Source organism: Protopterus annectens, chromosome 5.part0, assembly GCF_019279795.1.
Source record: "Protopterus annectens isolate FY-2018-M chromosome 5.part0, PAN1.0, whole genome shotgun sequence".
NCBI classification, from domain to species: Eukaryota; Metazoa; Chordata; order Ceratodontiformes; family Protopteridae; genus Protopterus; species Protopterus annectens.
The window spans coordinates 71,609,068-71,636,567 of NC_056735.1; the positions used below are offsets into that span (position 1 = coordinate 71,609,068).

Here is a 27,500-nt window from a genome sequence, read left to right on the forward strand (position 1 = left end):
GGTCGGGTCCAATGTCTGCAAGTCCCCTATATCTTTGTTTATGAGCTCCATCCAGAAAGTATGTGTTGGTGTCATTTCTAACCACAGAAGTTTAGAGAAGTGAGGCTTGCACAGTATGTGGGAATTAAATGGTCAGCATCGCATTGGTGCCCAAGATCTGTTGATGATATTGTTTGATGGTCAGCATCGCATTGGTGCCCAAGATCTGTTGATGATATTGTTTGATGGTCAGCATCGCATTGGTACCCAAGATCTGTTGATATCCTTGTTTGCTCTCAACTGCTGATTCATTGTGTCGTGTTTTTTTTCTTTGTGATTTGTGCGATCTTCGAGTTAATATACATAAGTAAAGGGGGAGTGGGTGCAAAGCCCCTTACATGGGGGTACAGGGGGGGTTGCCCCTGTGCAAAAACATGTTTTTAGGATACATTTCTTGTGGAGAAGGTTTTCAGTGAAATGAGTTTTCAGTGTTATGAGCTTTCAATAAAATGGGTTCGACCATATTACTTTCAGTGAAATACCATAGACTCATGTAAGTTGGGGCTCAATTTAGGGATATACCAAGTCTAAGGGTGGTCTAAGATTTAGGAAAAGTGTATTAGCAAGCATCTTTAAAAAGGTCAAGTGTCTCATTGTAAGGGGGTAAGGATTTTTCACCAAGTCTGAGGCTTTTCATTAGGCTTGGGAGGATATAATGTAGGTGAAGATTGTAGTTCAAATCAAGCACATCCCTAATCCCACCTGTACTGTAACCCACAAAATTTAGGAGACTGATTAAAAGCTACATTTAAAACCAAAACTATGCAACTATTTTATATGTAGGTATACCCCCAAACTGATAACATTTTAGGACAGCCAAAAAAGTCACCCAGTTTAGTTTTATTTTATTTTGTGCTGTTTTCCATTTTGCTGCATTCTGTGTTCTATTTTGCCAGGATTTTAGAACTTTAGTTGATTTTAGGTATTGTCATAACTATAAGCAGCTTAAATTGCCTGAAAAAAAGTATATATGTCCATGTATTGCGCTACACAACTCACTCACCCCACACGCACACACACACGCACACGCACACACACACACACACACACACACACACATGCAACTCACTATACTGAGGAACTGAACCCTTGCTTCAACTACTGCAAGAAAATGTGCCGCCCTGCAGACACTGCTTTATTCTTCATGGTCTTTGTTACTGAGGATGGGGTATTTTGCACTACAGTCTGCCACCGTTATAGGTTCATAGGTTTGTAGATAAAGTGCTAGGCTGTTTAAATAAAAAAAAAAAAAATCCTAGCATGTTTGTTATAGTTTCACTTCGTGCTACCATCTAGAAGTTGGTATGCAGGCTGTTATATAACTTGAAAATATCCCAGCTGCTTCACACATGACTGCAGTCTCTCTCTTGGTCCCCTCTTCATTTTATCATCTGTTTTATTTACAACACCCATAGCTTGCTCAGTCTCCGGTTCATGCCACTGAGCCTGACCCAAATATTAACCAGAGTTTTAAAATGAGAAAATATAATGGCTAAATGCTGTTTCTGTTCACGTTGTTTTCCGCAGTCCTTCTCCTGAGCTGCTTTGACCATGTGCCCATTTTCAAGTGGGCACAACTTTTCTTGCATCATTCTTTTTATCCTGTGACCTCCCACCATAGCAGTTTAAGGGGTCATCCCCCTATTGACCCATTCACAGTTCTCAACTCCTGGCATTACAGGACTCTTACCTGCTCACGATTTTCAGCTAGAGTGTGTGCCTGTTCTTGGACAGCTCATGCTGTCCGAGTGGCAGTTTTTCAGGTAGAACTCTCATGAAGGGATTCTACCAATGTAGGTCTCCACACCTACCCCCACAGAGATGGGCAAGATAATATTAGTCACTCCATCATTTCCTTCCCCAGACAGTTCCTTCAGCACCTGAGCCACTAACTGAATGCTGACCATCTGTGGGCCCCATCCGTCATTGCAGTGGAGCTGGTAAGGTGGGCACAGCTTTGTGAAGAGCAGCAGTGGTCTTTCTCAGGAGAATATCTGTAAACCAGCCACACTCCACATTTTGGGTTGAATACATCTCTTTAACTATGCTGTTTGTTGGAATGTCTGTAAGTGGAGGATATGTTGGGTGGTGTAAGTTAGGGAACCTTGTTGGCTAGGCTTAACACAGGCCCTTGGGCCGATAGCTTAGTACCCACCTATAAACCACTAACTGAATGCTGATCTGTGGGCCCCATCCGTCGTTGCAGTGGAGCTGGTAAGGTGGGCACAGCTTTGGGAAGAGCAGCAGTGGTCTTTCTCAGGAGAATATCTGTAAACCAGCCACACTCCACATTTTGGGTTGAATACTTCTATTTAACTATGCTGTTTGTTGGAATGTCTGTAAGTGGAGGATATGTTGGGTGGTGTAAGTTAGGGAACCTTGTTGGCTAGGCTTAACACAGGTCCTTGGGCCGATAGCTTTGTACCCACCTATAAACCACTAACTGAATGCTGACCATCTGTGGGCCCCATCCGTCATTGCAGTGGAGCTGGTAAGGTGGGCACAGCCTTGGGAAGAGCAGCAGTGGTCTTTCTCAGGAGAATATCTGTAAACCAGCCACACTCCACATTTTGGGTTGAATACTTCTCTTTAACTATGCTGTTTGTTGGAATGTCTGTAAGTGGAGGATATGTTGGGTGGTGTAAGTTAGGGAACCTTGTTGGCTAGGCTTAACACAGGCCCTTGGGCCGATAGCTTAGTACCCACCTATAAACCTATATTAGAAAAGCAAGAATTTCTCATTAATGTTAAGTATTTATAAGGAAGTTCATATGAAAAAGGTTTTAAGGTATCAAAACTTGCTCAAGTTTTTTTTTTTTTTTTAAGATTTCATTAAATGTTACACAAAATCTACATTAGCCAGGATGGGCCATTAATGCCATTTGAATTTGCCCTACCCAGTTTAGAGTAGGTTCAAGTCTTGCAAAACAATATTAAAAGTAATCCTTCTCCCAGGAGCTATGAATATCTGTGTTCATTTTTATGCCATTTGCACAGTAGAAAGGTAATTATCTGTATTTATAATTTCCGCTGAGTTCAAAATGTGAAAGCTGTACAAAATGTATTGGATGAAGTGTATTTTTGATTGACAGGGACTGACGGTAATTAGAGTATAAAACTTAATTTGTGCAGTTCTTGCCTGACTGGCATCAAACAAAAGTATGACACCTTTTTCATATCTTTACTTTCCCATAACATATGCAAATGTAAACACTTCTGCAGCATGAAAACGATCGTTAAGAACAGATTGCTGTTTGCTGTCTTCCAGTCCAGTGATTTCCTTTACTTGGTTGTTATCAAGTCTTGTACTGCCACACCCCAACAGTCACTGCTCCCAGAAACAGCAAGCAGAGAGTACTGAAAAAAAAACAACTAATGATAGTGACTTCATTCCTGACGTTTTTTTCCTTCCCTATTCTGTTGTCCAGCATATGGTCTTGCATGTATTTGCATTACCTTTCCATCCATAATTCATCAACTGTTTTACTAAAATACCTTTCTGAATAAATGACTTTGAGAAACTTTGTTGAATCTAATTGCACCCTGTTTCATTTACCTTATTCTGAGTCAGTGAATCGGATTTAGATTTAACCTATTTGTTCTTGAACAGGACCAAGAGATGAGTTACACAATCCTGAGAAGCAAAAATACCAACGTGACTATTAACAGCCTCAAACCAGATACCACTTACATCTTCCAACTCCGAGCACGCACAGCTGCTGGATATGGGGCCAACAGTCGCAAATTTGAATTTGAAACAAGCCCAGACTGTAAGTAGTCAGAATAATTTGATTTTAATAACCTGTCTTTCTTAGAAGCATAAAACATATACACACACACAGTATCTTGTTTATTGCTGATACATTATATTTTGGCCTTATTGTTTAGTATGTCAGCTGCATTTTAAACCAGATTCACCAGTTGTAAAAGTGGGTGCAGAATTGAGAAAATGCTTGTCTTTACTGCAGCTAGAATTTTTCAGAGGATTTGAAAATTTAGACGTGCCATCTTTCAAATATATTGAGTTCATCCTGTGTGTGTGTTTTATATGGGTTTATATTACTTCAAGTTTTTGGAAACTTGACATTTATATGGTCAAGACCATATGATCAAGTTTCCAAAAACTTGGGGGTAGGGGAAAATCTATATTTTTGTAGGGGCAAGCCCCCCTGCAAGCCCCCATATCCCCTGCAAATTATATTTACCAAGTCTGAGATTGCAATACATTACATATGGGTAAATTCACAAATCCCCAATGAACCACAATCTGCAAAGAACTGCCTCAAAGGTGAATTTACATGCTTCTTCACCATAGTGTAGTCCTGGTGTTGGTATCTACAATTTTCATGGGGTGTAGGGGGCACAGCCAAAATTGGGGTTGCCAGGGACTCTTTCCCCCCCCTGCAAAAAAGTAGAGTTTTTTTTTTTAGTTTTCGGAAACTTGATCATACGGTCTCAACTTTATGAATTTCGAGTTTCTAAAAGCTCAAAGTAATATAAAATCACTGTAATTATATATATGTATATATATATATATATATATATATATATATATATATATATATATATGTATATATATATATATATATACACACACACACACGATAACCGACACGGAGGTGCGAAAGTCCGTCACCGGCGCCAGAAGATCGGCCAAGGCAGAAGAGGAGGAAGACACCGGCGCCGACGCTGTGAACATGGGGAAAAGGATGTGTAAGTATCTTGATGATGATGACACGGCGAGGGGAGGGTAGGTAAATTAAGTGTCGTTGGCGTGGTGTTGTTGGGGCCAGGAATTAGGATAAGTTAGTTAGGAAGGTTAAGTGCAAGTAAGGTAGTGAAGGGCGTTGGTGTTTCGTAGTGTGCGATGTTGGTGTTTGTAGGGCTAGGGGGAGGATAGTGAGTGTAGGGTTAGGAAGTAGCGGGGGTAAGGGTTAATGCGATAGTGACGGACCAGGTGAGGTTGTGTATGTTGTTGTCTGCTTCTATGCATTTGTATGTGTGTGTTGTGTGTGTGAGTGTTGGATAGGGGATGTATTTTGTTTGTTGGTGATGTGTCGGTGTATGCGATATACCGTGTGTTTGTGAACTGTTTCTCTTCTCGTCGATGAGATGTCGATGTTGTTCGATGTGGTAGAATTCGTTTGTCGCTTTTTTGATTTGTCGATGTATAAGATAGATCCATATATATATATATATATATATATATATATATATATGTATATATATATATAAATATACACACACGTATATCACACACACATATGCGTATGTGTGTGTTGTGTGTATAAATATACACACACGTATATCACACACATATGCATATGTGTGTGTGTGTATGTATAGATATATATATATATATATATATATATATATATATATATATATATGTCTGTCATGAAATATCAAATGCTCAAAAAAGAGTACATGAAAAAGATAATTTGAGGGAGTCTAAAATGAATGAAAACAGCAAATCACAAAACTTTTTTTGCATAGAGCAAGTAGAGCAAGTCCCCCTGCACCTCCTGTTCCCTGTGCTAAGTTTATATACCATTACATAAATCAGACAACAGCAGAGTAAGTCCAAATTCCCTGTTCCTGCGGCAACGCAATCTCTTATACAAAGCAGCCAGCTAAAAGCGGCAGCACGATTTCTTGTACAAAGCAGCCAGCTAAAACCCCATTAAGGAGAACATTCTCTTGCATGAGCGTTCACTTTTATTTACAGTGGTAATAAACATTCACTTGTACTAGTTTTGCTCTTCTGATCTTAAACTGATGCACACACACACACACACACACACACACACACACACACACACACACACACACACACACACACACAGTCTTGAAGCTTGAAGGTTAGTGTTCTAGGAAACCTTATTGCTTTTATGGTAGTCAGAGTAAAAAATATCCATGCTGAATTGTCAGCAGTTAGTACATTATTAAAATATTGCCCAAATCAAGCAACCCAATTGCCTGCAGATCAGGCAATAGCCAAGCATATACTGTGTAAGACATGCAAGGGTACAAACAATCCCAGGTTCACAAAAAAAAAATGAAATTGAATGGATAAATGCAAGTTATCAACATCTTTCATTTATTTCATTTTGATGCACTTTTCTGGGGATAGCTGATATAAAGTTTAAATGGATAAAGGGAATTTTTCACAACACTGGCGAGATGTTCCTGCTTTTCATCAACCAACATCTTGGGATCTTTAGCATCTACCAATATTAAAACTACCATGAGGCATTCATCTAAAATCTCATTGAATGAGCTGATGACAGTCTCAGTACTTTAACAGCTAGCACACTTGCCTTTGGTTCAGAACGCTGTAGGTTCCATTCTCTCTCACATCAGGTAGCTGGATTAATTTTCCAGCAGTAACATTGCACTGCAGCATATAGGCAGTGCTACACTTCTGAGTGTGCTGACTTTCAGATGAGATGTTAAACCTAAGACCCCATCAGCCTGAGTTGGTGGTAGTTCAGGTTGATGAACATGATGAAGATGTGGTTGATAAGATGGCATTTGAAGTTCACTGATGTCCTGGCAAAATTTCCCTGGTCAGTATTAGCATCTTGGGTATCACCTGAAGGGATTGGCTTAGTGGGACTAACTGGGTCAGCAAGGTGTAAATAAATAAAAATACTCCACAGAGCAGTCAGTTCATGGTGATTTGTTTGTGTTAAGCTTTAGAACACACAAATGTATTTGCTTACTGTAAAGTGTCCTCTGCATTTATGACGTAAGTAATCTGCACAAGCATGAATTAAAACCCTGCACATTTTCAACAAGTAATGCTAAAAGGCTGGGGTGCAAACCCACCTTCCTAGCCTTTTCAAGTTTTTAAAACTGTTAACCTTGTCCTTTGAAGAAGGCAAGGCATATACGAAAAAATTACAGGTAGGATCATATATTTATATATCCTGAGTACACAAATGCTCATTTATATAGGTGTACAAGTTTATCGGAAAGTACTAGGCTAACTGCCCGTGTGAGCCATTTTTAAGCTTAGCCAGTTTTCCTTTTCCTAAACTTATCCAAGACAATTTTTAAACACTTATTGTTGAATTAAAAGCAGGTAGCCACAGACCTGGAATACTGTAACTTCCTTACCTTTCTTTTTGCAGAGGGTTTTAATTTATTTACCTATTTCTGACTTCATAACTGAATCCCAGATGATTGTGTGCATATCACTTCTGTCAAAGATGCTATTAAGCAGCAGTCATTACAGAGAAGATAAGGACCTAACAGAGGTGGTGGGCTTTAGCTGCTCATGTGGTTTATCTGCACTGTCTGGCAGCAGCAAGAATTCTGTCTTTGAGCTTTTAAAGCAGTTGCTTCCAATAATATGACATACAGAGTTGTAGTCCTTTCCATTCCATTTGTTTCCTGTCGAACTCTGAGTCAGTCACTTAACCAGGCAGTTTTCTGGGACACCACCTGTAAAAGGACAGTTGTGTACAGTGGGCTTTGCCTGGTCAACAAATGAATAAAAAATAAACTGGTGAACTGTTCTTGATTTTGTTTCTGCTGTAGTCCTTTGACTGACCTGCGGAGGGGGTAGACAGCAGTACATGTTACATTTTCTGTCTTGTCATAGTCTGCATGCATGTGACTAACCTGATCTCCAGTAATCCAATGGTGACATGAAATTCTGTTTTGGTGGACATAGGGTGAAGTAGTTAATTCATAGCAGTAAGATTGCTTAAACAAGGAATGTAGTTCCCATTTTACATTTAGCTGTCCAAGCATTCAGTGCAATCTCAAGACATAAGGATCATCATCCTTTTAGTACCTGCTTACATCATTTGTGCTTCAGAATGCTGCCTCTGAGCTTCTATGCTTAAGAATTTTGGATAAAGCCAAAAATAGAAACTATCCCTAAAATAAGAAAAAAATATATATTATTCTAATTCATTTAAAAGTCAGCAGACCAAAAGATTTTGCATGAATATACATTTTCTGAACAATACATACATTCATACATACAAACATACTGCATTTACCCTTGTTGTGGATCAAAATATTTCTACAACCTTTGCTTTATTTGTTAATACGCGAGTAAGAACAGCAAGGCACACGTTAAAAGGATAATTGGGGATAGAAGTGCAAGGTGTCAAGTTACAATTTGCTAGTGTACCTGTTACAATCTCAGATCTCTTTGTATATGATTTATTGGGATACTGGGATCTCATTTTATCAGGGTACTGGCTGGTCCCATGTATTTTTAACTGGGTCTCCAAAGATGATGCATAGTTGCATAATTATGATGCAGTAACTACATTTACTACATGCATATTGAGGAAATGTGTTAAAGTCTTTAATTTATTAATTATACTGTGCTACTGGAAAACCTCCTGCCAGATTCTGAACACCTCCTGGCAAATTTGACAGCTGACCATTGGGTGCCTCTTTTCAGAATTGAGCAATGATTGGTTAGGAATGACTAATTGCTACATTCTTCCTATTGGTATTTGACATCCCTGTGCCATACAAACTGCCACCTAGTGGCAGCAAGCAAAGACACTTCACATGAAAACCATGAAGTACCCAATTTCCTTACAGCATACATATACCACTCAACATTCCTAGGCAGAAAGAATCAGAGGAAATTTGAATCATGGATAAACCTTGAGGAAGGATTACATCACTGGAATTCCGACAGGCCATCAGGCACATTTTTGTATCTGTCAACACTTATGATGAGTGATGATCCATAACTTTTTTCAAACAGCCCAATCCAGTATATACAGGACAAGAATAATGGGTGACTAATTAGCAGAGACATGCATTTGAAAATGCTTGTACAACTCTGTGATATGTTTGTATTTGTATGAAATATCGTAGTCCCCTTGCAGACTGAAATCCAACAGGTTCTGAAGAGTAGAAACATCCCGTAGGGGATAGAGAGTTGGAGTGGTAGAAGTCGCATGTGGGACAGCAATTGAAAACCATCTCTTGAAAGAATACAAAAGGCACTTGAAAAATGTAGCTGTAGTATGGTGCTTCTAATCTGCATACTTCAGATGATCCAGCTTTAGGTAAACTATACTTCTGATCTGGATATATTGTGTTGTTGGAGCTTATGTGATGTCTGTGTGGATTAACACTGTACATCAGGTGGGTTGCAAACTGGCTTAATGATAGAACTCTTACAGTCAAAATAGGGAAGTCCACCTCCCTCAACAGACCCATAACCAGTGGTGTTCCACAGGGGTCACTTCTTTGACCCCTACTATTTGGAATCTACTTCTCCAAAGTCCAGGCAAAAACTAAAGGTTTGTGGCTGACAAAGTTTGATGATGACTGCAAACTGGGAGTGGTCATTGAGTTCTCTAACAATGTCAACATCCTGCAAGAGGGAATTACAGTATGCAGACTAATGATTGGTGACTAAGTCATGGTCTGAAACTAAATGCAAAAAAATGCATCATCTTCCCCTTCAGAAAGGACAATGTTCCTACAAACTACCACATCAATAGCAATACCCTAAGCACCTATTCAGTGGTGAGAGACCTGGGCAAACAGGTTGACAGCAACCTTACCTTTGATCACCATGTCTCCACAGTAGTAAGGGCATTTTATATTGGTCATCTCAAGTTAAGGGCATTGTCTCCAGAAAGAGAGGTTATAACTTCCCCATAACTGTTTCCTCATCTGGCCAATAATAGAGCACAATGGTCCCTTTGGACTGTACCTTTCCAAGCACCTGCAGCAATTGGAGACACCACAGAGGTTCCTTACAAAGAAAGTTCAGGGTTTCCATCAGTTGTCATATGTGGACAGACTGAAATCTTTGTCACTTTACTCAGTGTCATGCAGAGTACTCTGAGGCAACCTATGCCTTGCAAATAAGGTGATCTCTGATCCTGCCTTAATGAGAATGCTGCACATTTGCAAGTCAAATGACACACGGGTCACTCGCTCTAAGGACCTAAACCTGGTATGCAACATCAGCAGAACCTGCTGGAGGTACAGATCTGTGCCTCAGTGGTTGCCTCACCTTTGGAACAGGCTGCTTAGTCATGTTAAACAAAGCCCCTCATTGACCCTATTTAAGTGAACTTTGGATGAATGGGTGGGTAATTGGAAATTCACCCCAGGTTTCTGACTGTGCTGCTCTTGGACAGGGAAAATAGGTGCTGATTTTAGTGTCTGCTTTTAAATGGACACTCTTGGGAGCAAGTGTTTAACTTGGATAATCTTGTATAGGCCCTAGCGCCATTAGCCTAGTGATCTCCTATGAACATCATACCCTTCCCCCAGTAGTTTACATGAGTAGTAGAAAGTTTCTCATTTGAATTTCTTGCCAGTAGCCAGGTCTTGCTTACTTAGTGAAATAAATAAAGATGTTTAATTGTGTAATTCTGGTGAACAAGCACATCATTTGTCTTTGGAATGTTCTAACCATATTTTGAGTTGTGTATGTTTGCATACCTTTTTAACTTCTCCACATGTGGTGTAGCCTGTGTTTAAAGTGGATGCCATTTTGTAAACCACTGTAGTATGTTCATAACTGTATAATTGTTTTTTCAATCATACATTATTATTTTGCATTATATGGGAATGTGCATGGCTGTTATGAGATCATCAAAGGAAGTGTAACTGATGTGTTCTTTGGTTTTGACGGTCTCTCTGTTTTATTTTGTAGCCTTTTCAATCTCTAGTGAGAATAGCCAGGTTGTGATGATTGCTGTCTCAGCGGCTGTATCAGTCATTCTCTTGACTGTGGTCGTGTACGTCCTGATTGGGAGGTTAGTTCAGACCAGTCTTGCTTGAATTACAACTGAGTATTGTTGCTTATAAAACAGAGGACTGAAATTATTGAATTTGACTATCATCTGTACATCAGAAATGTTTGTTGCATACTAACAAAAAAGTGCATTATAGATAACTGTACATGCAGCCTAAAGTCACTTCATTTGTAGAACAGATCTTTTTTCACTGAAATGAACATTTCCTTTGCACAATAAAAGACTTTAAAGTACTATAACAGACTTCTTTCATAACACAACAAAAATATACATTTACTACACAGTGAAACACCTTCAGTCACTCCATGTGAAGTGTATTGTATGGTCTCTAGGTACTCCAGTCCCTCCTGAAACATGCCATTTCTTTGGCTGTAGTAGATTGTGTATATCAAAACCTCTAGCTTTACTCCATCGCATATCGCCTACTCAAAGGCGATCTCTGCCTAACATACAAAGCTATGTCAAACCCAGAGCTGTTGGACATGCTCCGCTTAAAGAAATCCCAATCCCTCCGAACTACATGCTCTAGGGACCTAAACCTTGTCAACACAATAAACAGAACATGCTGGAGGGATAGATTCCTGTCCCAGAGACTTCCCATTCTCTGGAACAGGCTACCTATCTATGTCAAACAGAGCTCCTCATTAGCACTGTTCAAGAAAAATCTTGATGATTGGATAGGTAATAATAAATTCACCCCGGGGCTCACTTCTGTGGTTCTGCTTGACAGGGGCACAGGAAAATAATTTTCTTGGGTGGCAAAAGCCAGGGTACCTTTTTGGCTAGGCTTGTATAGGCCTTAGGGCCAATAGCCTAGTACCTACCTATGAACCTATATATATATATATATATATATATATATATCTATATCAAATACATGTATACACACACACCTGTCTACCTCAATGTCTGTATATGCTGCATTTACCGTTGTCCTTGTATCGCGGTTAAGACTGAAAAGTCTGTTTGTTTACCTGATATATTGACTTAAGGTGTGGTTGAATTAAAAATGAACACACTGAATGAAAACAAACTTGCATTGCTTTTTCTTTTGAAACCAGTTTTGTTGTTGTCCACAAAGATTGTGCAGTCTCAGATGTTGAATACATTTAAGGGACTATGAGGGCGCAGGGAACCTGGCACACACAATTTTTTTTTATTTGTTTCTGCTTAAGAAAATAAGTTCATGTTTTGTATTTACTTTGACATATGCATTCTGTGTTATTTACAGGTTGAGTTTGTTGTTTTGTAATAGTCATGATTTTGGTTTCATGATTCTCACCCATTTAAGCTTCAGTTTTATGGCATGTAGCCTAACTTAACTGTTTCTTTCCAGTCTAATATTTTTTTTTTTATTTTAAGCAATGAATGCAGTTGAAGAATCTCTCCTCCCTGTATCTTTTATCATTAACGTAGGAGGCAAACAGTTTAAAGGCATTAGACAAAGAGAGAGAGAAAATAATAAAGGGGGGTACTAACAACAGTGTGTAGCAGTGATTACTATGAGCCTGTGTTTCTAATTGTGTCCTAGCTGCAAATAATGGAATTACATATGCACTTGAAATTAATGTTAAGTGCCAAAATATGTATTACAAAACATTGAGTGTATCTTGGCAAGCCAGCTATGTATCCATGAAACAGACGTCAAGGATCTTCAGCTATACTGTGTCAACACCTTAAGGCCTGAGGAAAGCAGAACCTCAGGAATGCAAACATGTTGCCTTCATGGGAGCACATGTACTGCTTGCAACAAAGTAACACCTCCAGAGATGGTGGTAGTAAAACTGTCACCACACCAACGCATTTGTTTTGTAAAATATTCTGCAGCTGAAAACACAATCCTTTTAATATGAATAGGACTTCATCAGAACCAGCAAGATTACACTGAGAAACCATTTTAGTTTTCTGTTCACCAAAGATGGCATGTGGTGCATTGGAGAGTAGTGAATGCAAATATTTATGTACCACTGAGCACAATGGAAGGTGGATAGCTTAAGGATGAGAAGGTCATCTTTATGAGTGAGTGTGCCATCAGAAATTTACCATAGTGTGAATCTTGTACAAGTCCGTGTTTATCCATAAAGCAAACCTAAAAATGGTCTGAAAATCTCAAGTGGGAGACATTGTGAGCACTCAGACCTCCTCAAGAAATCTTAAAACAAGATCATACTTCTGACCTCTATGACCACACTTGGAGAGACGTTATTGATTCCATATGCTTTCTTATTTAAAATCAGTCAAGTCCTCTTTATCCTCTTCCCCTCAAAATCGTCCCTAACTATCTAATACAGCTGATGCATTTTCTGTCTTATAAAGAGCTAACATGTCTGTCTTGTAGAAACAGTTGTCTGATTCCTTACAGCTGCCGTTTCCTTTTTCGCTCTGATAAGCATGTTTCACGCTTTGCCTTCCGCCCCATGTATACTTTTCTTCAGCTGTCAGCTTTTACTGCTACTTTTTTCCTTTTTATTTGTACATTTTAATAACCTCACTGACGACATTTCTAACCTTCTTGTATTTTCTCTCTTCGTGGTCACTCTGCACTTTTTATATACTCTGATGCAACACTTTTCCTTGTTCACATCGTCTTGACTTATATTATCCTCTTCCACCAGGTTTTTCTTTGCTTTCTAAAATCTTCTGTTTTGTGAGTTCTGGTAACATTTCTCTATGATTGACAAGTTTCCCACCTTCGAGTTGAGGTGTGTTAATTTTTCATAATCACTCCACTCAGACACTCATCTCTGTGTACCATTTCCAGGTACTGCCTGGGGTTGCAAGATGGAGCAGTGTCTAACAATTTCGTAATCCCATGTCCATCTTATTATAGATTGCAACTCTCTCTTCGATAATAACCTATCTGTGCTCACTACTTCATATTCTCTTATGATAAAGTTCATATTCCTCTATAACCAGGGTTAGGGTTTTATATAATGGTCAAGTTCTTTAACTCAGAGATACAAGGTACATGGTTTTATTCCAACCTCTGGTTGTTGACTAGGCTTGCAAGCAACACACTGATAGCCTAATATTTACCTATGAACCAAATCTCATTCATTCTTCATGCCTCCCACTGTTATGGTAGTTCTATCGACATTCTTCAGTAACCGGCTTAGGTTCATAGGTTCATACTTTAGTATGGGGAACTATACCATTATTTTGGGTGATGAATCTATCCTCCAGGTTTAAGTCTCCCCCCGTGTGGCTCTGGGATCTAGATTTTTTGGGAAGCATATTCATCAAATCAATAGAGCTGGAGTTCAGGACAGATGTTTGAGACCCTTTATCCTTTTGGTGAGGAACTTTTGTGGCTCTCCAGCTGCTGCAAGTGTCGGGTCAGATACATTCTGAATGGGGCATTGTACTCAATCATTGGTCTGATGAGTGATGAGTATAGGGAGACTATGACCTCCCTTGATCTAGATGAGAATCCCTTCATGATAAGGTGGGCAATGTAGAAGGGTCTTCCTAACTCTAGCTAGCTGGGTGGGTGTCAATGGCAGACTACTATCAACCTGGGTCCCCAGGTCCCTGATAACTTCTTCTGTACTCAGTGGATTGCCACCTATTTGGTAGCTAGGTAACCTTGTTTTTCCCGAGTATGACTATGCATTTTTTTTTTGGCATTTAACTTAGCATGGCTCTGGCACCAGTTCCAGTTATTTCTGTGAGACCCTTCTGAAGGATATCTGTGTCAGATGTGTTTTCTACTATGGCCCAGTTTGCAGTCATCTGCAAACTTTGTCAGCCATAACCCTCCTGTGTTTGCTTTGTACTACTGAAGTAGATGAAAGGAACAAGAGTGGGCCAGGACTGAGCCCTGTGGTACACCACTTGTGACAGGCTTTGAGTCTGACATGGCGCCAGCAACACCCATCTTGTGATGTATGGGTTAACATTTAAGCTGATGAGTTTTCAATGATACCCGTGTGGGGTATTGTATCAAAGGCCTTCGCCAGACGAGGAGGTAGGTGGTATGGACTGCCTCTCATCAATGGCTTTGGTGACTGAAAAGTCAACCAAGTTTAGAAGGCATGATCTGCCTTTGACAAAGCCAAACTGGGATGGATCCAAAGTCTGCAAATTCCCTATGTCTTTATTTATGAGGTCCATTATGATCCTCTCCATGGCTTTGCAGATAAGGCTTGTCAAGCTAATGGGCCGGTAATTTCCAATGTTTTGAAGATATTACCTTTCATTACAGTCAGACTATTACTGCTGTGTTCCTCTGTCTCACATAATAGTACTTTTTCTAGCCAAAATTTGCTACTTTAATTCTGCACCCAATTTTTAAAAAGTCTCATATGGATGAACTGTATATTGTCTTGTTTCAGGAATGTTGGCAGAAATATGGTAATTTACCTATTTTTGCTTGTATATACCAAAGTATTTGTTGTCAAAGACATTTATACTATGACTTGGGCATCTGTGTAACATGACCCAGACAATGTAATAGCCCAAAAGTACAACAGAATGAAAAAAATTACAAATACTATACCCACTACACTACAGAGAAAACTGTAGATAGATGGTTACTTTTTCTGCACAGGCCTAAGGCCAAAAAGTTGTTCAAGTCAAGTGTTACCCAGTAGGCACACCAAAAGGAGTCATGAAACAAAATGCAAAGACTGTGTTAAAATGGGAGAGTTCAGCTGGATTGTCCTTGTGTAACGGTATACTAGGCTGCAATAATACTTATTTTGAGATGAAATTCAAATCAAGTCATTTTCTTGGTATGGAACAATCTTACTTTTGAGTATGGTAGGTAGAATACTTTGCTTGTTTTTCAAATGTTCTATAATCAGAATCAGTGTTGTCCCTGGTAGCAGCCCTGTCTCTTGTTCTGTGCTCATTGAGTTTGAGAGTGCATTGTCTACGAATGTTGGGTCAATATCTTCTACTTTACGTTGCCTACTGCTGGATATACTTCTCTGTTGATGTTTGGATATATTTAGTAATAATGCCTGTATGAAAACATAACATGCATGTCCATAGAGAGGTTCTTCAATAGATTACTTGCTATAAGGTCTGTCACCAGCTGCCTTCTTACACCGCACAGTACTCAGGGGGGTGCATCAGTAGTTGTGCTCCAATCTTGTAAAGTTTAAGCAGTTTTGCTTAATAGTAAAGGCACCAGGCTGCAGGTCAGAAGACCTGACACCCAGTCACTTCTACTTCCATACCAGTTAAAGTTGATGAAGTCATGTGACTTCCCTTTCTTTCCCTCTTGTCTTGTAAAAAGTTATATTTAATCAGAGTGGGAATATCTGTATATATCTGAATAAACTGGGTGTTACAGAATAACATACCTTCTGTTACTAGGAATCGCTTCATATATATATATATATATATATAAGTATATGTAATATTTGATTTGATTGATTTCAGAATAACCTGCAGGTAGCAAAAGATTCCCAGTGGTCCTAGAGCATGTTTGTGTAGTTAACCAGGTAAATTTGCCAAATTACAAAAGACTTCTTTTCAGAGTAATTCTCTTACTCAGGGACTTGCTGTCATTGTAAGTGACTTACTCTGAGAGCAAGTCTTTTGGAATGGGTCTATATTAGTAAACCAATGTGGCAGAAAGCCGAACACCATTTCATCGACACGTGTCGAGCCCAAAGGTAACCGAATGGCCAGATCAGATTTTTTTCCTAGGGAAAAAAATTGGTTGGACGTCACTGTGAATTTGCCCTTTTCCCACACTGTAGTGTGATCTCAGAGTTAGTATAGTCAGTTAGGGGAGGTGTAGTAGGCACAGCCCCCCACATTGGGGGGTGTTTGGGTGAAGAACCCATTTTATAATGTTTGTACTGATGTGTTGTATGTAGTTGGCCTAACGTTTTTTTTTCCCCTAGGAAAAAATCAGTTATCTGGCCGTTCTGTTACCTGGGAGTTTAACACATGTGTTGATGAAATGGCTTTAGGGGCTTCTGCTGCATCAATTTGGTAATATAGACTCTCTTGGAATATGGCTCCCTAGAGTAAGCCTGTTTATAGGTGCACATTTTACCAAAGTGAGGTCAGTTACACTGAAGAGCAAGTCTTTTGGAATCGAGCCCTTAGACTACAGAAGGAACATCTTTTGTTATGTTATTTACTGTTGCTTATTGGACTCTCTTATTGCTTTTTTTCACAAAAAGTCAAAAGTTCTTTAATATTAATTATTGTAGAGATCTAGATAAGAACATTCTAGAAATTCTGGCCTGATTTGAAATAGCTGCAGGTAAATTAACCAACCACCAAGTTTGTGTGAACATAGTTAACCAACAGAAGCCTGATGTAAATGGAAACTCATCTGGGGTTTTCTCCCTTTGTATCTTATTTCAGGTTGTGTGGCTATAATAAATCATCTAAGTACAACTCTGATGAAAAGCGTCTGCATTTTGGAAGTAGTCACAGTAAGTTGTTCTTGACTTATCTTACTTTTCTGTTTCTTGTGATTCACTCATTAGACCCTGCCTTGTATTCAGATGCGATGCTAATGTAATTGACCTGAGTGGAAAGACTGGTGAAAGAGACATGGCATATGTCAGTTTGAGCAGTCCTTCAGTTTGGGTGCAAAATCAGTTGAATGCACTGCATTTTGTCAACATTATCTTTTGCCAACATCTGTTTAGTGGGCTGCTTTTGGTCACCTAAACAGATGTTTAGTAAATCTCACAATTTTGCAGACTGGAGAATATTCCCTTTCCCTGATTTTCTGCAGTTTCTATATAGCATAGGAAATAGGGTGCAGCCCCCCACATGGGGAGTGCAGAAGGCCTTGCTCTCTAAAAAAAATAATATTTTCTGTTAAATTTTGCATGTGCTGAGGTTGTTTCTTGGTGCTTGGGGTAGTACTGTTTCATTGTTTGGTGGTGATATTTTGTGGTTGACATTTAGAAAATCTATCAATCAGTCATATAAGATGTCCAAAATAAACCTCTCCTAAATGCAATTCACTGGAAGTAAAACTTCACCAAACCAAAGATCACTAAATACAAAGAATTTTCTGGGGGGGTCACAAACATCCACTTCCACAACTGTTGTGCATGGACTGTGCTCCTGTTTCCTCCTAAATGTTATAGCAAACTCTGAGATCCCTGCATCTTATGGAAAGAGCGTCTCAACAGTACCTCCGCAATTGTCTGTATATGACACATCTTTCAGCATAAATAAAGCACATATCACATAATTCAGTGAAGCCAGCATTTTGCAGAAATTTGCACAAAATGACTAAGCCACATATACTGAGACACCCACTCTTGAATATTTGACCAATTCTAACAGTCTGAAAAATTAAACCCTCAAAGCAGAAAGTTATGCATCCTATTACAAATATCGATACTGCATATGTTATTTGCCAGTTGTGCTTCCTCCTGTTCATAAGAAATGCTCATATTTTAATCTCACAAGCTCCAGTCCTGTAAGCTGTAGCAGAGAAAATAAATCACGCATGCATCATTTTTCATACTTTGAGTTTCCACTTAAAGAAAACATGACTGCATGGTTCATTGACCATGTATGTTTCAAGCTATATTTTATAAAACGACAAGGGGAAAAGTCTAACAACGCAATTGCTTAGAAGAAATCCCCTAACCATAAACTAAATCAAGTATGTGTTCTCTGTTGTCTCCACCCTCCCCCTCCCACCACTCGCTGTGTTTGGTCATGTCACTGTATGTCTTTAAGTCACTCTGTGGTGCGCATCTGAGGATTCTAATTTGCTGTTCTGGTGTGCAAGGAAAGTCTTCTGTTACTTGGGTTACATTTACTTATTTTTGACTTCATGAATTTTGAAGATTGGTTCATTCCATTGACCTCATTCATGTATATTTTCAGGCCTTCTCCAAGGATTCTACTTTGCAAACACAAGAATTTCCATTCCACTTTCACCCCATCACTAATTTTTGGCTGATCTCTAAATGCCCACTGATTTTTTTTTTTTCTTTCAGCTGAATGCAGGCTTGCTCACGCACCTATAGAACCTTTTCTGTGCAGCTGCCATAACCAGCATCAGTAGTCCTTTCCTAGTCATCTGTTGGCTGGACCAGCATGATGTCTACAGTTGTTAACCTGTCTTCTTTACAACAGTGTAGATGACAAGATATGGCCGGCTGGGGCAATTAACACTCTGCTCTAATACCTGCATTACCCAATCCCAAACAACCCCCTTCTGTGGCGTATAGAAATCTATTGCGGATATTCTGGATCAGAGCACATTCACAGAGAATCCAGTATGCCAGGACTGAACTTGCCACTTTCTGTGGCTTGCTTAAGTTATTTGAATGGACTGTGTACGGGAATAGTTTATTTACATACATAACTCCAAGGAAAACTGCACTAAATAGAAGGAGAGGCAAGGAATGTTTACTTAAGTAAGAAACAAAATTGTAATAGGATAAAATTAAAGAGCATTCATCCCTGATGAAGTCCCTTTAAAAATATCAGGATGAAAGCACTTAATTTTATCCTAATTATAATAAATGTTGCTATAATTTTATCCTAATTATAATAAATGTTGCTATTTTTTACTTATGTTAACATTCCTTGCTTCTTATTGTTGCAGTTTTGTTTGGAAGTTATTGGCTTTGTATGTGCCCTAGGCCTATTCTACTTTATTTACAAAGCTACTTATAAGTGTGTAATAGCAAAACATGTTCATATATTTATTTATGCATGCCCTATGGACGTCATTATTTGAAATGTTCATTGCAAGTAGATATCTTGCTTTCCTGCCCAACTGTTCTGCTGAGTTCTAATATTTGAATACAGATGTGTATGTAATATGGGTGTATATTAGGTCACCAAAATGTAATTCTGGTGAACACCTGTTCATTGTGAAAATTGCTTCAGCGATTCACTGAATTTACTAAGGGCAACAAAGTAGTTGCCCAAAGCACAACTGACATCTGCAGAACTTTGCCCTTTTCTCCACTGCACTGTAATCTTGGAGTTGGTATATATAGTTAGGGAGGGTGTGGGGGGCAAAGTCTCCCACTTGGTTGGGTTCAAGTCAACTAAAAGTTGGTCCTTTGTGCTTTAGGCAACTATTTTGTTGCCCTTAGTAAATTCAGCGAATCATTGAAATGATTTTCACTGAATGGAAGGTTCACCCTGGGGATCACTCCAGTGGCTCTACTTGATAGAGGCACTGGGAACTAATTTTGGGTGGTATGATGCCAAGGCACTTCTATGGGCTAGGCTTGTAAAGGCTCCTGGGCCATTAGCCTACTACACATCTATGAAACTATGAAAAACATAAATAACCTAATCAGGGGTTGTGCAGCCTCAGAGTAGATTATGTTGGGTAGGGGAGGTACAGGGGTGACATCCCTGCATGTGTGTGTGGTCCTTTGTACATCATCGTTACATGTGATTTGATTCTTTTTTGTTTAAATCCTTTGTTGATTAACTAAAACATTAATGCAAAATGCTTCATCTTCTTGTTCTACAACTGGTGGTCTTTATAGTTATCTGCTGCTTGCAGGATTTGATCTTTCTTACGTAAGCATTCTCTAAGTGATGTGAAACAGCTTTTCAGGTAGATGAGCAGACCTTTGCAGTTTCTTTCCAGACTCCAGTTTTGAACCTCTGACATGGGGCCATTAAATGAAATCTCTATCACTATTGGTAGATTCTGGGCCCAAACCTACCTGCTATTGACATTGGCCCCTAAAATATTTTATTTTGGTAGTACTAGTGTACAATTTTGTTTAAGCCACACACCACAAGTTCCTGTTTTCCTTGCCAGAAACATCTGTGTTACATGCTTTTCCTTGCCAGAAACATCTGTTACATGCTGCAATGCATTTCCTAAATGTTTGTGTCCTACTGATGAGAATCTAAGACTAAAACCATACTTGCATAAATCTACCAGGAAGAGGGCATGATTGTTGTTGAGCTGCATCTTGTGGGGCAGAAAACTGGTACAAAAAAAAAAAGAAAAAGGCACAAAAATAAAATAATTTCCCCAAGAAAATGTATATCTCCTGATTTAAATGTATTTTATAGGTAAAGATTTACAGTAATTAACTGATTTTGTATTATGTATGTTCAGATTAAAACATGTACAATTATGAGCATGGCATTTAGATGCAATTCTTACATGAGGATTAACGTACCACTTTACCTTTGTTTTTCTAGTTCTGCTACAGGTTACTTCACTTGGAACAGCTAATAGCACACTTTAGGTTTTATTTATTTTTTGTAAGCAGAACTCTAGCTGTGTTTGCATACCGGAAAAAAAAGCAACATTCTATCCCAATTCAAGTCCGCTTATATTGAAGTGCTGCCCTATTGTATGTAACACTTTACTCTGAGAATTCCCATCTGTTTTGTTGCAAGTTTGACTACAATAAGTGGTCCTTCAGTGCCAAAGTGTCCAACTGCTTTCCTGTACTTTGCTGTCATAACAACCCATCACTGCTGGAGTCTTAAACTGTATCTCTTCCATATGGAATTCAGATATATGGACCCTCAAGTTACTGTACAATGAAAAAGCAGTTACTTCCTGCAGGGAAATTGTAATTAAATCATTAAATTAAATTGCCATCTGCCTATTTAATCAACTCCAGAATGAGAACTTGTTTCACAGTACAATTTGTGTGAACTTTAAGCATAATTATCTTTTCACACCCTTTGATGGATGAAACTAGAATTTTATTTGCAGCTATCTGAAATGTACAGCAGTATGGATAAAAGAGTATTACCTTTCTACAACAGCATTTATCAGTCATTACTGTTATACAAATGTATTTATACTTTTGTTCCTGTCAAATAACTATTAGTTTGTCGAATTTTGCTTTCTTTTTACAGTGAAGTTTCCAGGAATCAAAACGTATGTAGACCCTCACACTTATGAAGACCCAAGTCAGGCTGTCCATGAGTTTGCAAGAGAATTGGATGCTGCTTCTATTTCAATTGACAAAGTTGTTGGAGCAGGTAAATTGCATTTTCTTTACTTTGGATACATGTTTGGAGTCCAAGGACATGAAGTCTGATTTCATTTGAATTCATCTTGCAATGCGAACACATGATGTTGCTGCTGTTTTAAAATAAATTTCTACAGAATGGTGCAGGTAGATGTCGTAATGTTGCAAGGTTGTGCATAACGTTCTCCAGTGTTTCAAAAATTGTGAATATCTTTCATTGTTGATTCAAAGTCAGCTATTCTCAGCCAGCCCCCTTTATTTTCTTAAAAAACAGTGATAGAATGGTTTTCCAAACAAAATTTGAGGAAAGAGATCTTTACAGTATAATCCTGTTCTGTAACAATACTTCCTGTTGCTGGCTAAACATTTTTATTTAAAACATTTTTTTTTTTTTTTTTTTTTTTTTTTTTTTTACTGTTCTTGCTGTAGATGTATAATTTGTAGTGTGGACAGTATTTTGTGCCATGAAGTTTATCCTGCATTGTAGTATTTTGTGCCATGAAGTTTATCCTGCATTTTAGTACAATATAAGCAACCATTCAACTTGACTGTTGGGTTAATTGTAATAGGTTAATGGTGATTCTAGCGTAAACCATAGCTATGTGAGAAAAAAAATATTTTATTTAACCAAATGAGGTTAGGCTCTCACTATGCAGTTACAAAAACAGAACCATTTCAGACTTGTCTACTGCCTGAGATTAAAGGCCATGTGACTAAATGTCAGTATACCGAAACTAGATTACCTAAATTTATTAAAATAATCATGCAAAACTGCACCCCAAAATCATGTATTGCTATAAAATACTGTTATGTATGCCTCAATACTTGGCTAGTACAAGTCCCTCCCCAACACCAGTAAAAGGTCTCTGTGTAAAGTACTAGTTAAAAATAAAAAGCAGAACGTGCCGGAAATGCATCCCTTCAACAGCTGTAAGTTATGAATGGACATTTCATAGCATTACATCCAGTGCCTATGTTCCATTTTATCACTTTCACTGGGGAGACTCTCACTAGCTATGGTACTAATTTTCTCTATAGAAAAGTAATGAGTTCTTTTGCAGCCTACATATTTCGAAGCAAAATCTGAAAGTAGCGATCATGACTTGTGTATAAAGCTGACCTATGTGGCTTTCATCTGTTGGGCCGATAGTTGTTCAGTGTTCACAGCAGAAGTATGTCAAACCCAAGGCAGAATGTTCATCTTTCAATAAGTTTGCTGAGATCTGCAAATATGCTAGTGGTATCCCATTCCCCAAGCAGCAAACATCACCCCTTCAGCTCATTAAATTATATAACATGCTTCAAAGTTGTCCAACCTTGGGGTAACTTACCTTTTTGACAACTTTTTTTTTCTTGAGGATGTGCACCAGCTATTGCAGGAGGCCAAAACATGGCTACTAAAATCAGAACCAGTAACATTTTTACATTTTAAGAGATGGTTACCTTCGGTACTTAATTATTAATCAGAGTTGCTGTCTTCAGGCTTTATCAAGATTCAGTTGTCGATTATTTTGGCGTGTGAGGCATTGAATCCGCCTCCTTTTCTACCTGTCCTGAAGTAAAGCAGTTATTGAAATGGTTTTGCATATCCATCCTCCTCGGAAACAGATGTCTCTTCCAAATTTTGCTCTTGAAAAGCTTATTTCCATTTGAACGAGCTCAACAAGCAGATTTGAGATTCTTAACTTGGAAAACTGCTTTGCTCATTGCTCTGGCTTCTGATCAGAGAGCATCTGAGTTACGAGCTCTTATGGTGAGTCAACCCTACATTACTTTCCAGGGTTTCTTTGAGATTTAATTCTCCTTTTATGCTGGAAATGGTCTCTGTTTACGTTGACACAGTCTATTAATCTTTCTGTCTTTTTGGATCCCAGAAAAAAGCGGCGAAAAAATTATTTATACTCTGTCTAGACAAAACTTAATCCCTCAGGAGTAATAATCAGCTCTTTGTCTCCTATGAAAGTAAGAGGAAAGGACAACCAGAATCAAAGTAGACCATTTCTGGATGGTTGTCTCATGCTATTTCTTTTGCTATTTTTGCCATAACAAACCACTTCCAGGCAGGGTTAAGGCCCATTCTGTTGGGGTTCGGCTCTTTTATTGACCTGTCTGGTAATAGTTAGATTCTAGATGTATTCTACAAGCAGTTACTTGGTCCTCTGTGCATACTTTTGCAAAGCACTACAAAATGGATCCATGTCCAGAGTAGGCTTTGCAAGGACCATTCTCCAAGGGCTCTTGAGGTAATCTTCTTTCTCCCCTTTTGTTTCTAAGCTGTGGTAATCTACTTAGATAATTTAGGCTACTGCAACAGTAATCTAATGCTGGATATTTTACAGTTAGGAAAGTAAAATTGTACCATAAAAGTACAAATGCTTAACTGATCACTGTTGCAACAGCCATTCTTTCTCAGTAGCCCCCCCCCCCCATTTCTGTAGTTCTGTATTGCTAGGGTATAGTTGCGTATACCATTGTGTGTATAGTAACATTCTTTACATTCCCCAACCTTTTTTCCTTTCATTGATTATTGCTTTCCCTTCTTGTGGCAAGAACCCTCTGAAGTTTATATGGAGCTCTGCTTAGCTTTGAGAAGCTTACTGGTCAGTTTTATCCTTGGCAGATTCCTACAAATCTGTATTACTACAGATTACAAACTAATGTATTCCAATAGACTTGATGTGTCTGTAGTCAGTGAAAATAAAATCAGATGCAAAACCATCCTTGGTATATTTTGAAAATAAAGATCCAGCATAGTTCAGCTGATTGATGTGGACTTTTCTAGCCAATGCTGTGATGGTTATATGCTCATTGCTTCTCCAATAAAGTGAATTATTTAAACATGAACGTGTTTAAGCCCGGGATTTTCTTTGGCATGCTTAGTAAAATACAGACACTTATGTGTTAACTGCTGCTGTCTCACTTCATTTGCTCTTCCCCAAATGACAAACAAAACCCACAACCTTTCCTTGCGTGATGGGCTTTGCTTCTCCACACTTACTGTGACCTTGCAGCTGTTATATAACACTGTCTTGGTTATTAAAAAAGTTAATTTAGTGTATGGGTCATTTGAAATACTATCACTCTGTACCCTGATGTGGGGGGCTTTGCTACATTTAACTTAATATAATGACTCCATGCTACCATCGCAGCTTAGGGTGAGTTGTAGAAAACTAAAAGAACTTACTTTGTGTGTGTGTGTGGGGGGTTGTTTCCCTTATTCACGGTCATATCTCAGGGTAGCCTACATTGTGTAAAAATAGTGGCTCACAAGGGCAATATAAGAGTGCACAGCATGATCAGCACTGTAAGCAGAAATTCCAGAAACATCTGGAAAAAATGTAGAGCATTTCCATAATACAACAATAACCAAGATAGCAGCAGCAATTTCTACAAAAGGATGACATTTTGAAACGAGGCATTCCAGGTGTATTGAGTACCTTCTGAAAACCAGTGTAAAGGCATTTCAAATGTATTGCATACTTTCTGAAAGGAAATGTAACTTACCAACTCTTGAAATTGGGTATAATCAGCTTCTACACTTTTGTTGCAAAAGTATGTTCATGAATTTCCTTTTTGATGTGGACTTCCCCTTGAGATTTTTGTTGACACAGTAATACACTCCTGTTTCTGGATTTACCCACCTTTGGCTTTGTTTATTCATTGCGGCTTCGCTGTCGCAATCAAACCACATAAACCATGGATAAATCCTGATATTCCCACACACAGTCATGGATTATTCCTTACTTACCTACCATGACATCATTTTATAAGAGTGGTTATAAAAAAAAATCAAGCAACATACTATAATTTCCATGTTATTTTTTCAGATGTTATAGCAACAATGTAAGTGAAATAAAATTAATTGTAAAACAAAGATGCTTCAGAAAATCAACAATACACTTTTTTAGTTCCTCTGCCTCGGTGCAATGACAGTGTGGAACTCTGGCATATGTCAGAGGGTATATCGGATGGAAAGTCATGCTACCAAAAGATCATTTTAGTAAACCCTAAATACAAATGATTTCTCCAACAATGGACCTGGCTAAACTATACCTAATGAAAACCAGTGTGGATCAAATGGTATTAAAAGAAAGTCTGAAGGAATGCAAACCCTAAGAATTGAAAGTGTGAAGCAGAGATGGGAAGACATGGCAACAGTAACGTAAGAGGTTTTGGTGAATACATAAAATAGTTCAGGTTGTCCGATTTTGACAAAGATGTTGGTACACAGTGACACGTAGTAGCACTAGACCATGAATTCAAAAGACTAAGCAGAAAACTGAATAAGACAAGTAGAAATAAAACATGCTTGACAACTAATCACCATTTTGTTCAAAAACCAGTGCTGATGTTACTAATGGAAGTGCTTTAACATCTTATATTACAGCATTTGAGAGACCTGCCTGTACTTCCTCGTTGTCTTTCAAAGAATTTCAACAGCATTACAACATAAAGTGGGGTTGGGAGGTTGGCATAATGGTTAAGGTGTTCACCTTACAAACAGAAGGTTTAGGGTTTGATTCCCACATGGGGTAATTGGCTAGGCTTAAAATGGCCAAGGGCAGTTAGCCTAGTACTAACCTATGAACCTATAAGTTCACTCTGAAGCAGGCAGTCTAGTAAAAGTCATTAAGGCTATGAGCTGGTAGTACTCATAAGCCAGTAGTCCTGGGTTTGACTCCTTTGGTCTCTATTTAATTTGGCCAAAAGTCAAGTAATCCAAACAGGCAATGTTCCTGTGTTGGTGCTGAAAAGAGAAATTTGAACCACATGTGTTTTTCTTGTGTTAAAAATCTGCCATGGGTGGAGTTTCTCTCAACTTTTCCCCATTTTTATAACTACTCCTGGTGCATTTCCACTGAAACTTGTATCTCCTTATGGTGTCTTGAAATTGTTTGGAATTATCATCCCTAATCAAGTAACTTAGAAGTAAATGATGGTCCCAGTGCAGAAAGGGAAGGTTATGAGGATTAAAATGATGCTGTCTAGGGCATGTTGTCATGAGGAGATTAATTCTTGTTTTTCCACTTATTACAAATATCTTCATATTAATATTTTCTTAAATTAACTAAATTTCATGAGAGGCAAGATATGAAATGTCATTTTAGGTTACAGAAAAATACATCAGTTATGCATTGCACTGGTGACATTGCTGTTTTATTGCATTTATGAAAATGTGCATTATTTTCAGATTTCATTAATAACAGTCAAATACAAATAATTTACAACTGTTGCATGGTTCCAGGTGAAAAGAATTTTCTAACAGCTTGAATGATGGTAAGTTTTATGCATATGTATACATATGTATATATATATATATATATATATATATATATATATATATATATATATTGTTTAATTTTATTTTTCTGTAAATATCTCAAGCAAGCACCAAGACATATACTACTTGACATCATATAACAGTTTCTCCATTTAACAAGAATGTTACTGTAATACTGTCAAGGTTTTACGATATTCCAGATATGAAAAATGTTCTGATAATCTTGATAAAAACATAAATGTGGATATTCTACATTATGATATACTAGTGCTTAGCTATAAAAACATTTACTGTATTTGACTCATCATTGTAAAAAACTGTTGTTAATAAACAAACCTGATATCCATATTATTCAGTGTTTGTTTAAAAAATCGTTTTGTTTGCTTTTCAAAAAAATGTTAACTAATGCAAATACAGTTGTAGGGTAGAGGTGTAATATTTCCCAGCTTAAGGTATTGAATAAGTGAATATCAAAGCGGTCCATGCGTAGAGGATTTTTAA

The 27,500-nt window shown here is 38.2% G+C and overlaps 1 protein-coding gene across 1 annotated transcript in view; it reads left to right on the forward strand.

Moving 5' to 3' along the window:
• EPHA3 (EPH receptor A3) overlaps positions 1–27,500 on the forward strand; it is a gene marked incomplete in the record, with an annotated part of 1,122,317 nt that overhangs the window by 892,039 nt on the left and 202,778 nt on the right. Inside the window, 4 exon segments of the mRNA XM_044072146.1 lie at positions 3,650–3,809; positions 10,700–10,802; positions 17,133–17,203; positions 21,603–21,728. Of these exon segments, the coding sequence (XP_043928081.1) occupies positions 3,650–3,809; positions 10,700–10,802; positions 17,133–17,203; positions 21,603–21,728 (460 nt within the window).